This window comes from Bactrocera oleae, chromosome 4 (genome assembly GCF_042242935.1).
Source record: "Bactrocera oleae isolate idBacOlea1 chromosome 4, idBacOlea1, whole genome shotgun sequence".
NCBI lineage: Eukaryota > Metazoa > Arthropoda > Insecta > Diptera > Tephritidae > Bactrocera > Bactrocera oleae.
In genome coordinates this window covers 69125179-69138175 of record NC_091538.1, presented here as the reverse complement: position 1 = coordinate 69138175, position 12997 = coordinate 69125179, and the positions used below count along the sequence as shown (strand labels likewise).

The window sequence follows — 12997 nt, the reverse complement described above, 5'->3', positions numbered from 1 at the left end:
TGAAATTGGACACAGCTGTTTCAAGTTGTCGCAACAGAAGCTTCCCTGTCAAAACGGAGTCTAACTCAACTGCTCATTGTGGTCATGGCAAACCGCTCAACACTAGCTCTGTTATCGAGAAGTAGTTATTGCTAGCAAGTAGGGTGGTCATCGCATTGAGCAGTTTTAGGAATTAGTACGCTCATATGGATATAGGCTCAGCAGGCTATGAGCGTCGCTCTGATCTCACCTTGAAATGTTAGAATGCATTACTAGTTTTATTCAGAACTCAATTTAAAGCACATTCAACGAGAAGTTCAATCAAATATTGATTATATCTAACACTTCTCAGAATATCTCAAAGCTAAAACAAGTGCTGAAATACAAAAGTGTGAATAGAAACAAGATTACGTTTTAGAATTGGGGAAAAATTGCTTGAAAACCTAAGTTATTGTCAAAGTAAAACTATTAGGTATCGATTCCAAACTGCGAGATGGATACTCTTATTCGTAATAACATGTCGAAGCTGAATTCGCCGACTTATTGCTGGAAGAGTGATGCGTTTCTCCATACATTACATCTTTTACCCTGAACAGGGTAGATTAAGTTGGTAACACCTAGAACGAAACGTCGAAGACGAATATATATATCAGCGTGACTAGCTGCATCGATTTAGCAAAAAACGTCGAAAAATTTTAAATGAAAAGTCCATTTATATAATGGATGTGTAATTTTGCACACTTGCTTTTCTCCCAAAGAAGCTGCTCGTTTGTCAGAACCGCTGATTTTAGACAACAATTGCATATAGCTGCCATACAAACTGACCCATCAAACTCATGTAATTGTATGGAAATGATTTTTATTTGACACGATATCTTCACGGTATTTGGCATAGATTCTTGCCCAAGGCCAATCTCCGCACAAATTGTTCAGGTCGGACCATTATAGCATATAGCTGCCATTCAACATCTGCTATAAATATGCTATAAAAAAAGCACCTGTGTAGCGTATAATAGCTTCGGTGCAGTGGAAGTATACGTTTTATTTGTTTATTAATATTGTTGATGCACCCATTTGTTTGCAAGAGCTCGTAACCGCTATTTATAGCATATAAACTCTTTAATACAGTTGACATAACGATAAACTTAAAAAGATCCTTCAATGGTTATTATGAATAGTAATAATTATAATACAAAAGTGCCTCAGATAAGATACGATTTTAAGTACTTACCGGCATATTTTACTTTTTATTTACATGCGCTCATATTAATAAGGGCAAATAGTATTGAGAGCGAGCTATTTACTTAATACAGAAAAAAATAAATATTTCACAATTCATAGTAATAAACAAATAACTTTGCATATTAAGTATTTTTTAATTAAGAGCAAAGCGCATAAAACCGATTTTATCCGACTCAAAGATAGAGTTTTGTGTTTCCAATTAATATTTAAATAAAGTTTACTTACGTGAAAATGAATTAGAGGTTCATTTGTAGAAGAAGAGAGAGATGTTTTATTAAGATAACATCATGCTTCTAATCAATGAAGCCAATGGCAAAATTGGTTGAATGACGCTTCAAATTGCTGTCACCTTAGCGGCCTTAGCGACATTTTCTTGTTCTCACTTATCAACAGAATGCTCAATGGATGGAAATTTAGCGATAATAAAGAGGTATAAGCCGATCATGGCCAATTTCGAAGCTAAAATAATAATAGAAAAGATAGGAGATTGCTATTATCGGTGGGACCTAAGTAGGTATATTAAATAATAAAATCGATTTAGTGTTTTTTTAAACAATAATTTTTATGTACATATAAACAGATCTAGTCGTGCTTCACTAACTAAAAGCTTTTTTGCTGATATGGAAAGAAGGACTTTTTCCCGTTTTTTGTTGTATAAATAATTTATTTGCTTTGAACAGGGTATATTAAATTTGCCACGACGTTCCCAAAAGAAATATCGGAGAGTCTATGGAGTATATACGTCTGTCTATCTATCTGTATATATGCGAACTAGACCCTCAGCTTTTGAGATATCTATCTAAAATTTTGCTAAACTCCCCAAGAAGCTGCTCATTTGTCAGGAAGGTTGATATCGGACCACTATAGCATATAGCTGTTATACAAACTGATCGATCAAAACCAAGTTTTTGCATGAAAAACTTTTTTATTTGTGAAGGGTATTATAGCTTCGGTACAACCGAAATAAAGGTTTTTTTTTGTCTTCTTCTGATTATTATATTTCAGAAATTGCTTTGATATTTGCTGCTGATAATTTGCTCACTCATATTTAATCTTCAATTATATAGCAATATAAATATATAATTTTGTTGTCAAACTGAACTAATTACATTACTGTGAAATAAAACGAGTAGCTGTTGATACTGCATTTTAGGCGACGAGCTCGTGATAACTAAATGTTCTTTGTAAATTTATCCGCTCACTATAAAACATATATTTATAAGCGTGTATGTCGCACATTTTTACTACCGTCTGTCTACGTATGCATTTAGTATGTACTTATGCATATATTGTAAGCTTCAAAATAAACAAAGTCCAACCGTTGAAAACAAAAGCAATCGCGCTTCCAGCGCCTCAGTTAAGCACCAGCACTCAACGCGGTCGCCAGCAGAAGCAGCCGAAACGGATGAAATCTTTCATTCTAGCACAAACATAAATCCACACGAAATATTTACGAAATCGTGTATCCAGAAAGATGGGCAAACTAGTGTTGTATGGCGTGGAACCAAGCCCACCAGTGCGCGCTGTTAAATTGACCCTGGCAGCGTTGGGTCTACAATACGAATACAAATTAGTCAAACTGCTTGAGGGTGAGCACAAAACTGCAGAATTTATGCAAAAGAATCCGCAGCATACAGTGCCAGTGCTGGAGGATGATGGTCAATATTTATGGGACTCACATGCGATTATGGCATATCTGGTACGTCGCTACGGTAAGGACGATTCACTTTATCCCAAAGATTTCATCAAGCGTGCCATTGTCGATCAGCGGCTACATTTTGAAACGGGTGTTTTGTTTCAAGGCTGCTTACGTAACATAGCTTTGCCTCTCTTCTATGGAAATGATGTTGAAGTGCCACGCGCTAAAATTGATGCTATTTACGAAGCTTACGACTTTCTGGAAGTCTTTCTAGCAGACCAACCCTACCTGTGCGGACAAACCATCACTCTAGCCGACTTTAGTAACATTTCGACCGTATCCAGTTTCGCTGACTTGGCGCCCATCGATGCGACTAAGTACCCGAAATTGAAAGCTTGGGTTGCCCGCATGAGCCAGATACCAAACTATAATCAATCGAATGGTTATGGCGCACAGATGCTGGTCGATATGCTTAAGGAGAAAATCAAAAGGATTGTATGAAGGATGTGGAGCAAAAGCTGTGGACTTACAAGTACATGAAATAATTGTTATCAATTAAGTGAAATAAAGTAAAAATACTAATAAGCGTATGAAAATTTAGAGATTTGATTTAATCTGATACTGATAATGAAGTTCGTGTACGATTATTAAGCTCCGCAATGCTTGCTCATGTATGTGTTTTATGATGGCGTGATATTTGAAAGAGCAGAAACTCCCGAAATTTTCCAACGTTTATAACTGCTTTCAGAAAGTTCTTAACTTGATGACTTTTTAGTTTGACTTATGGCATCACCACCTTTAATTTGTTCGAATCGTATTAGTACCGGTATTGTAACGGTTGAATAATCGGAAAGTTGAAAAGGATTCAAACAAGAAAAAACAGTAACTTCCATCGCTTCCGTTCCGAAGCTGCAATACTATTCACAAATACAAAATATTCCATACAAGAATTTGATTTCTATTGTTCAGTTTGTATTATAGCTATATGCTATAGTGACTCAATATTGGTGATTTTTGGGTTGAAAAGGGCGCGTGCAAAATTACAGACCGATATCTCAAAAAATTAGTGATTAGTTGGTTAAAACGAGTCAACTCGTTATGCTGTTCATTTATATACCTATATACTTAGTTTATATGCGACATTTCCTTCTGGGCGTTACAATTTTCGTAGCAAACTGATTAGACCCTGTTTGGGTGATAAATATATACAATTGAAAAATCGTATATTACTCGTTCATCAATTTCACATCTCTGACGCGTGATTTCTCAATCAAAGCTTGGAGAAAACAGACGAAATACCTAATGAAATCACAAAAGGAATCAGCTCAGCTTAGCCGCAGAAAGTTCAATTGGAGACAAGACCTTAATAAATTTTCAACTCAAGCTTTACTGTGGACTTGATCAAAATCGCTTAGGTGGTTACAAAATTTGTATGATTTATTTTAAATATGTTCTTAAAGATATTTTGTCGAGTCATCGAAAAGTTTTACTACAACTCACTTTTTAATGGCATTACTTTCTTATCACGCCAAAACAATAAGATTTCGCATGATTACGAAAAAATAAGAGCAATTTAGGTTTCAGCGTATAAGCAAGTTAATAATAGTAGAAATGAATGCAAACTATAGCGTTATATATTCTGTAAGTATAAGTATAAGTAAGTGTAAGTATAAGAAAGCTAGTAGAGAGAGCTAGTAAAGATCAACCCGTATAGCCACTTATGACAAATGGCAGGAATTATTATTGAATAAATATATAATATTAGTACAAACTGATTTATATTGTATATACCATACATACATACCAACACACACATATATTATAATAATTGCTTATACTTATTAATACATATAGTATATGTATATTGTATAACACAGTGGATTGTCACTTCGCAAGACGATAACGTAAGCTTCTACAAAAAGTGATTTTCAAGTGACTTTGTGTAATTGTATTTAAAAAGCTATTGTTTATATACATACATACTTGTATATATACTCGTACATTTTAATAAATCATTGCTTTTAATCCATATTTTATTTTTATACACTGAATAAGGCACATTAAGTTTGTTAAACGCAAAAGGAAATGTCAGATATTCTATAAAGTACACATATAAATTTTGAACGTGATTAGCTGAGTCCATTTAGTCATATCCATCAATCCGTCCATTTCGAAATTGCAGCTACTACACTAATTATTATTTGTATCGAAAAAGCAGAGCATAAAGTTTTGTGAGTTCAAACCAACTAAAACTTGCTCATAACTTAGTCGGCGTTCACTTTTATTTACTTATTTTTATAGCATACCTTACGCTATTCGCCGGTACCAATAACGAAAAAAGCGTATATTTTTTATTTTTAAAACAATTTTTTTATGTTTTATTGAAATAAAATATTTTTAATTATGTACATATATGTATACAAAATTCTCGAGCTATTAAATTTGTTTAAACGTTAAAGCTTTTATTGTCGTTATAAATCATATTTGTATGCACTTTTTCATTAACATCACGCATTAATCAAAATATAATTAAAAATTTACAAATGCAGTTTTACACAAACTCTTGTATATTCGATATCAAAATTTTCATAGGAATTTTATTATATGTAATTAAATTCATACTTAAATTTCAATTTTCTAAAATTTCTAAATTTTGTTAAATTTGAATATTTATACAAATTTGTTATACATGAATACAAATTGTGCTTAAAAACATATTAAAATCTAAAACCAAATTATGCATTTCTACTTATCACTATTGGAACCTCTTTACTGTGCTGTATTTGATTTGGCCCAACATCTGCAAATATACATGCATGCACAAATGCAATTTCAATAACAAACTTTAAGCATAACAATCAGTACAATTTGAACAATTAAGTACATACATTTGCACATAATATATGTATATTTATGTCTGTATATAGCCATGGCGATGGATATTTTAAGATATGCTCATGGTCATAAGACTGGATTTTAAACTTCTAACTTTTGTGCCGTATTTTCAGGAATATTGTGAACCCATATAAAATATACTTATTAAATTTTACTTTATAAAAATCTTAAGTATACAGGGTTTTTACCAAGAATACAATATTGCACAGAACATAGTTTTTTGTGCTCCTCACACTGAAAGAGTAAAATAAAAATTTTGAAAATTATAATGTATATATAGATATATATACTACTGGAACCTGGGCTTCGCCCGTCAACCCTATAAGGCACTTTGTGTTATCTTAACAACATAGAAATTGTTAGCCATTATGAGGAAGGTTTTCTTCTATCCACTTCGGATTTGTAAACCAATTTCATGCGCTGCACGCAATCGCGATGGTTTAACTCCCAAAGCAGCGAAGTAATATGTCCAAGCGTTGCTACATTATCCTCAGCATCGCGAATCCATTGTAGCAGTAGCTGATAAATAACCTGAAAATTTATCATCGTTTATTGAAATTGCTTGAGTATAAATATTTAAATTCTCAATTTTAACTAATAACTCCGCAGACTCTTCGCTTTTAAACTCTATATAAACACATATCACGTTATATACCTCTTTGATTCCACCATGCATTTGATGATCGATAACAGCTTGCTCGATTTGTCCTTCCGAGAGGCCCAGCTCTCGCATCACATGTTTCCAACCTTCGCCCAGGTGTGTAGATATAGTTTCCAATATACGGTGATTTGGCTCCTCACGTGACTGCATCATAGCCACAATTGAAGTAGTTTTACGTGGTAGTTGTCTTTTTATGTTGTCCACACCATTAGAGCAACTAGAAGAGTTGGGTTCGTCACTTTTACCAATTTTGCGTGTGTTGTTGGTAGCTATACCACTTATGTTGCTATTAAAATTATAGACTGAACCAAAATGCAGCTGTTTTATGTTGGAGAATTGCATTACCATTTGTTGTTGAGCATTATGTACATTCATTGTGTTCATTGTAGCTGGTGCCAGGGCACCGGGGGATGTTGGCGTCAAAGCATGGCTGTTTGACTGCAAGGCAACCACACCCGTATTGGAGTTTAATCCAGTTTCACTTTCAAATGCATTTGTATTATTTGCTTCCTCAACCGAATTGTAGTTTGGTGCTGAGAGTTCCCGAACCACTGACTCTGTTAGTTCTGTCGAAGGTGTTGGTGTGGGGTTATTGCTAGTTGGCAATTCTTCATTTTCATCAATCGGCAAGGCATCGGTTTCTAGCCTTCCTGGGACGCATTTATCTCCAAGGTTAAGGTCTTCGTTCTCACTTTTATTGGTAATTTTTTGAGAATCTTTACCATTACTGAAAATGCCAGGCAGAAATTTTTTTAGCTTTGGCATTTTTTTTTTTTGCGTCTAAACCAAAAATTCAAAACAAAAATCGAAAATTTCACTTGATTAAATTCGATTTTTATCAAGATTCCGGAAATTCCAAGGCAAACAAAGAATATACAAAAAAACAAAACAATTTTCAATTTTTGTCAACATATGTCTTATGATTGTCAATAAAACGAATTTCTACGTTTGATGTCGCTGAAAACAGTATAACTCCTCGTTAAATAAAGCTGCCAACTTTTTATATATTTGAATGTACGCCAGTACATCCAAACTTTTCTAAGCATGAAAATTAATAAACTAAAATCAGAAAATGTAAAATATACATATGTTGCATGTAGACAAATTAACAATTATATTGGGTACTTTTATATTTGTTTACTTGCACACATAATTATATATATATATATATAAATATATACATATAGCGGTCGCAAATTTTCTTATACATATTAATATATACATATATATATATATTATATATGTATATATGTATATATTTATATATATATATATGTATATATTTATATGTATAAGAAAATTTGCGACCGCTTGGCCTTGTCTTATCGGGTTATGTCAAGCAAGAGGTGTACAAAATCAAACACTGAAATCTGACTGATCTTAAAATTAAATGCAAAGTCGTTTGCGAATTGTAAATATACGAGGCTGCATGTGTACATTTCTTAACATTGAAATTAGCTTAATTTTCTGAATTAACATTACTTTGCTCAATTCTGCTATTTTCCAGTTTCCTGATGTTAATTTTGACCAATTATTTTCTGTGGTCAAACACGCTCATCGTTTTCACTTCTCCTGCGAAAAGTGAAATATTTTGATAATGGCCGCACTGTGAACCTTCTCTGCTAAAATAATATCTATAAAATTACTGTTGTCTTTATATGCTGCTAAACAATTTGTAGATTTAATCATATTTAGATCCAACGAAAAATAATGAAAACAAATTTCGTTCTTGCTAAAATAATACGTAGTAAACAACAATAACTTCTGGTAAGATTATTCTGTAATAATTCAAAAGCTTTTTGGGTTAGAGAAGTTGGGACTATCAAATAAATTTTCGAATTATTATATAATATAATATTATACTCTTCATTCAGTAAAATGCTTCTACGATTATAGTTTAAAACAAAGCTTTATAACTAACTAAATATATAAGGTGGCATCATTATTCCTTTAAATTCGTTAAAATGGCAGTTAACGAAGAATTTAACGAAGCATTCTTCGGGTTTTGGCCTGGTTCGGGTAGAGTGCGGGACTTTTTAAAAGTGCGCTTCAAACAGTAATTGCAACGGTTCGTGAACATCAACATTTTCCACTATTCTAAAATATCAGAACTGTCGCAGAAAAGAATAGTTGGATTGTCATAATTGTAGTTAGAAAGGAGTTTGGCAACTTTTTTCTATCCATCAAAAAGTGCAATTGAATTAGAATAGAACAAAATTAGAAAAGTCGGCAGACAAAAATTTTACCAACGAGCCTTTTACTTATATTTTTTGTCTAAGTGTTTAAAGAAGAAATTACCATTAAAATGGTTGGCGCTACAAAAATCCGTATTGATGAGGTAAGTTAACCTAACTGTAATATAATTTCATATTGTAGTTTATTCGTTAATGTATATATATATATATATGTATGTATGTATGTATAAACGCATCAATGCAATGTAGACACATGTCTGCCTACATGATCACAACTATTCCCAATCAAATTCATGTTCTTTGTTATTGGTTTTAAATGAATTCCAGTTTAACCGTAGTATAAAAGGGCAAAGGGAAACAAAATGCAGTATGGTACTTGGCGCTTAATTTGCACTCGTGCATACATATCTTCAAAATATATGTACCATATTTTAAGAAAATCCGGTTCTTTTTGCACATAACAAAAATTTCCAATTATTGAAATAACTCTTATAATTTTTACTGAAAATATATGAATTCAATCAATATTGTGCATTGTTTTTCTCGCTGCAAATTATTCTTTGTCTATTTTAACAAAATTTTCTGCACTATACTTGTGCTTACCTTTACCATATATTTAAAGTGTGTCCTAATTTTAATAATGTAATGTAATTGTAAACTTAATTTCTTCAAAGAATGAAGCCAACAATTTTGCTAAGGTAAAGAAATTTGGTGTTGCTAATGCAACGGAAAACACAAAGCGTGCAGCCTTAGGAGACTTGCAGAATCGAGCAGTTCTAAGACTTGCAAATGCTAAAGAGGCTGCACAGAAGGAGTAAGTGCAATTTATATTAAACAAATATATATTTTGGTTACTAACGTAACGCAATTTTACTACAGTATTGATTCAAAACTGAAAAATGTAATTCAAAATACCAAACCACGTGTGGATACACACTGGAAAAAGGCGCCAGGAGCTACTGTCAAGTCAACAAGCACAGCTGATGAAAAACCGAAAAAGATTCTTACGCGGTCCAATTCTACACGTGTTGAATCTTCAGCTTTGCAGAGAAATGCTGTAACTGGCCTGAACAAACACAAGACGCTTACTACAAAAGTAGTGGAACCAAACTTACAACAGGCAAAACGTAAGTACATATAAAACTATATTTAAATATGAGTTTACTATTTGTTTTATTTGCAAACATAGTCAGTAAAGCTAAGGCTGCACTGGATGAAAACCCAAAGAAATCTGGTGAAGCACTTACATTTAGGCGTGAAGATAGCAACTTATCTCTAAAATCGCTGACAAAATTAAAGGCAGCGTTGTCGAAAGAAGCGAATAAAGTTACTGCCAGAAAACTAACAGCACAGAGCATAAAACCTAAACCAGAAATTGTTACTGAGTCGTCAGATTCAGGCAGCGAAATTAACAAAAATGTTGAAACACAAATCTCAGGTGTACAAAAGCACTCACCAGAAGTAGAAGAGTTCGTTGATTTTGAAGATATCGATTCTGGCGATTCGGATCAATTATTACTGGTATCGGAATACGTGAATGATATCTATAATTACCTCTTTCAATTAGAGGATGAACAGTGTATACGAGAAAACCATTTGGATGACCAAGTGGAAGTTTACCCAAAAATGCGCGCTGTACTAATTGACTGGATTAACGAGGTACACTTTCAGTTTCATCTAACTCCAGAAACATTCCAAATGACAGTTGCAATTATCGATCGCTACTTGCAAGAAGTAAAGAATACAAAACGCACGCATTTGCAATTGGTAGGTGTCACGGCTCTATTCATTGCAGCCAAGTATGAAGAGTTAGTTCCACCATCGATTGCAGATTTTGTCTATATAACCGATGACACTTATAATTCCAAACAAATCGTGCAAATGGAGTTGAAAATCATTAAAGCACTCGATTGCAACTTATCGCGCCCTTTGCCAATACACTTTTTGCGTCGCTTCTCTAAGGCGGCTAAAGTAGAAGATATACACCACGCGATGGCCAAATATTTTCTCGAATTGACATCAATCGAATACGATTTAGCAGCATACAAGCCGTCCGAGGTAATACTAGAATAAACGTTAAATTATGAGTATAATATGAATTAAAATTTATAAATATATGTTTGTCAGATCGCCGCTGCATCTCTCTTCTTAGCCCTACATTTGCTTAAAGAGAACGCTAGAGCATCAGTGGGCTTCAACAACAAACACTGGTCTCCCACAATGCAATATTACTCGCGATACACGGCAAAACATTTAAGACCTATCGCCAAGAAAATTGCAGTGGTGGTGCGAAATGCGCCCACTGCCAAACTAAAGGCTGTCTACACGAAATACCAATCATCGAAATTATATAAAATTGCGATGCGTTCGGAATTATATGATAAACTAATTGAATCAATAATTAACCACACCGAATAAGAAATAGTTACGGGCAGCTATAGCGACAGGGGCTGCAATGCGCTTAATTTTTGTTTATGTCGTTTAGTTTAATTGTTTTTTTTTTTTTACTTTATTTTATAAACATTTCAATATTTTTATTATCAAACATTTTTAAATAATATATATATTTTTACTTTTAAGTTGTATGCTACAATTTAGATTAAAAAAATACTGTCCCGGATTGTCGGTCAAAAGTCATTATAGACATAATAACTTCCATGTAATGCTTTGCATTATAGCAATGAAAGAAGTTTGTAATTATGGAATTATGTCATCGAAAGCACCAATCAAGGGCAATACTAACATCAACTCCTGTTTGTACAAGTATTCGGATATTTAGTCTTAAATAAATTGCTGAATACCTGTCATATTTAATGTAATGTATGTATGCCTGTATTAGTGTTTGCTAAAATGTAACATTTCCGAAATGTGAGGAAATCACCGACTAACCAACGTATATTAGTGTCTAAATGTACTTTATATCAAATTTTTGTATCAAAACTTTTGCTGCTATGGTAGGCGCCTTCTTTTCCCAACCGATAGCAATCATTTCTTTATCAAAGGTGCTTGTTTAGGTTGTTATGAAGTCGGCATACTCATCAGCGCAGTTTTTTTATTCATATTTATGTCTAAATTTGGCAAAATTAGAACTAATGTAGTTTAAAAAAAAAAAGAAAAGAAAACTATTAAATTGAACAATGTTTGTAGGCTCAAACTGAATATATTCTGCTATAATCGTTTGTAATTTAAGGTTCACAAGCATAAGCATAGTGGGAACGCATGCAAGAGCATTGGTGTCTGCTGCTGCCTTGAGTGTTATTTCAGAAATAATTCTGGTTGCATGTGAATATAACTTTTATGTATGATTAAAACATTTTGCTCAAAAAATACCAGCATGCGTTTAATTTGATTTGTTTAGAGTTGGACGAATGTTCCATGAATATTATTGAATATACAATATTATTAAGTAAATATTAAAAACCCTTGCCATGCTCTGTCTGCTTGAAGCGACTTTATTCTTTTACTTACATGCGTTTTTTTTGCGCCGGTCGACTCGCACAAAGGTCGTTCTGCCGCGCATATTTCGGTAATAGTAGTTCAGCAGCGAAGCAAAGCAACGGCGGACAAACCGAAATAAACGAAAGAAAATTTCCAAAATTTGCTATCTGCCATGTATGTATGTATGTGAATGGCAAGAGGCAGAGGGGGCAGGTATGTCAATTCCATCACGTCCGCTTATCTACCAGCGCGCACACCCAACAACAATCATCGTGTATATTTGGAAAGTTGTAGGCATTTCCCGAAACTGAGCCCCTGCCATTGCAGACGGCCATTTTTTCAGCCGCTTAGTGTAGTGCTGCAACAAATGCGCCTGCTTAAGTAGTAGTGGTGTAGGTGCTGATAAGGGGATACAAATGTTTGCTTCGCTTCGATTATCGATTCTCATTCGCTGGAAATAAAATATTTCTGTATAAGTCTATTTGACCCCCTCCCGAATTCGAATGCTCACTCGTGCGTGTTTGTGAGTGCTCCAATGTCGTAAAAGTGTCGAAAAATAATGACGCTCATAAAACCGTCAAACTCGGATTTCGAATAGGCGTGCAGCAAACAAGAAAGTAGCGCTTTTATGTCCAAATGTAAACATTAAAAACAAACACAACACAACAGCCTCAATAACAGTTGTAACTGTGGTAAATTCTGTTAATGTACAGAGAGCTGTAATGTTTTCACTGGCAAACTGACCTTCCGCAACATTGTGTATGCAAATTGTACCTAAGCACTAAAAGGTCGATATGTCAATGTCAGAAGACATGGTGTGTATAAAGCTGAGAACGGTAAATTATGGTTTATTCGTTGAGGCAACAGCCAAAACGGCATTTGTGTAATACACAAGCATATGTAACCAGAATCTTACATGACTTTATGAAGTTTTAATGTATGTACCTG

General features: G+C 33.8%; 3 protein-coding genes and 1 long non-coding RNA gene across 6 annotated transcripts; 2 read left to right on the top strand and 2 right to left on the bottom strand.

Annotated features, from left to right (window-relative positions):
• The first annotated feature begins 2451 nt into the window (after nt 1-2451).
• LOC106620911 (glutathione S-transferase 1) lies at nt 2452-3456 on the top strand. Its single transcript, XM_014239566.3, has one exon. It carries the CDS (start codon nt 2696-2698, stop codon nt 3359-3361), a length of 666 nt encoding a protein of 221 aa, XP_014095041.2. The 5' UTR covers nt 2452-2695; the 3' UTR covers nt 3362-3456.
• A 1840-nt stretch (nt 3457-5296) lies between these two features.
• On the bottom strand, nt 5297-7329 carry imd (immune deficiency). Of its 3 annotated transcripts, none has more exons than XR_004977977.2 (3): nt 6411-7329; nt 5749-6286; nt 5297-5660 (listed from the first exon to the last, which is right to left on the bottom strand). XR_004977977.2 is itself a non-coding variant. In XM_014239563.3 (2 exons), exons 1-2 carry the CDS (start codon nt 7179-7181, stop codon nt 6122-6124), a joined length of 936 nt encoding a protein of 311 aa, XP_014095038.2. In that variant the 5' UTR covers nt 7182-7329; the 3' UTR covers nt 5297-6121. The 3 variants fall into 3 exon arrangements, 1 of the variants encoding a protein (XP_014095038.2); XR_001330861.3 differs by having other exon boundaries at nt 5297-5989; nt 6055-6286; XM_014239563.3 differs by having other exon boundaries at nt 5297-6286.
• Nucleotides 7330-8459: 1130 nt separating this feature from the next.
• On the top strand, nt 8460-11940 carry CycB (Cyclin B). Its single transcript, XM_014230680.3, has 5 exons — nt 8460-8754; nt 9286-9425; nt 9491-9738; nt 9801-10669; nt 10739-11940. The coding sequence occupies exons 1-5, from the start codon at nt 8722-8724 to the stop codon at nt 11027-11029; spliced, it is 1581 nt and encodes a 526-aa protein (XP_014086155.2). The 5' UTR covers nt 8460-8721; the 3' UTR covers nt 11030-11940.
• LOC138856983 (uncharacterized) lies at nt 10565-12820 on the bottom strand. Its single transcript, XR_011395966.1, has 2 exons — nt 12561-12820; nt 10565-12500 (listed from the first exon to the last, which is right to left on the bottom strand). It is a non-coding gene; the product is annotated as an uncharacterized lncRNA (long non-coding RNA).
• Nucleotides 12821-12997: the final 177 nt, after the last annotated feature.

Coding starts and splice junctions, on each gene's coding strand:
- LOC106620911 (XM_014239566.3), top strand. CDS start 2,696: ATGGGCAAACTAGTGTTGTATGGCGTGGAACCAAGCCCACCAGTGCGC.
- imd (XM_014239563.3), bottom strand. CDS start 7,181: ATGCCAAAGCTAAAAAAATTTCTGCCTGGCATTTTCAGTAATGGTAAA. Junction 6,287..6,410: donor TGCATGGTGGAATCAAAGAG/GTATATAACGTG, acceptor ATAAATTTTCAG/GTTATTTATCAGCTACTGCT.
- CycB (XM_014230680.3), top strand. CDS start 8,722: ATGGTTGGCGCTACAAAAATCCGTATTGATGAG. Junction 8,755..9,285: donor CAAAAATCCGTATTGATGAG/GTAAGTTAACCT, acceptor ATTTCTTCAAAG/AATGAAGCCAACAATTTTGC. Junction 9,426..9,490: donor AAAGAGGCTGCACAGAAGGA/GTAAGTGCAATT, acceptor ATTTTACTACAG/TATTGATTCAAAACTGAAAA.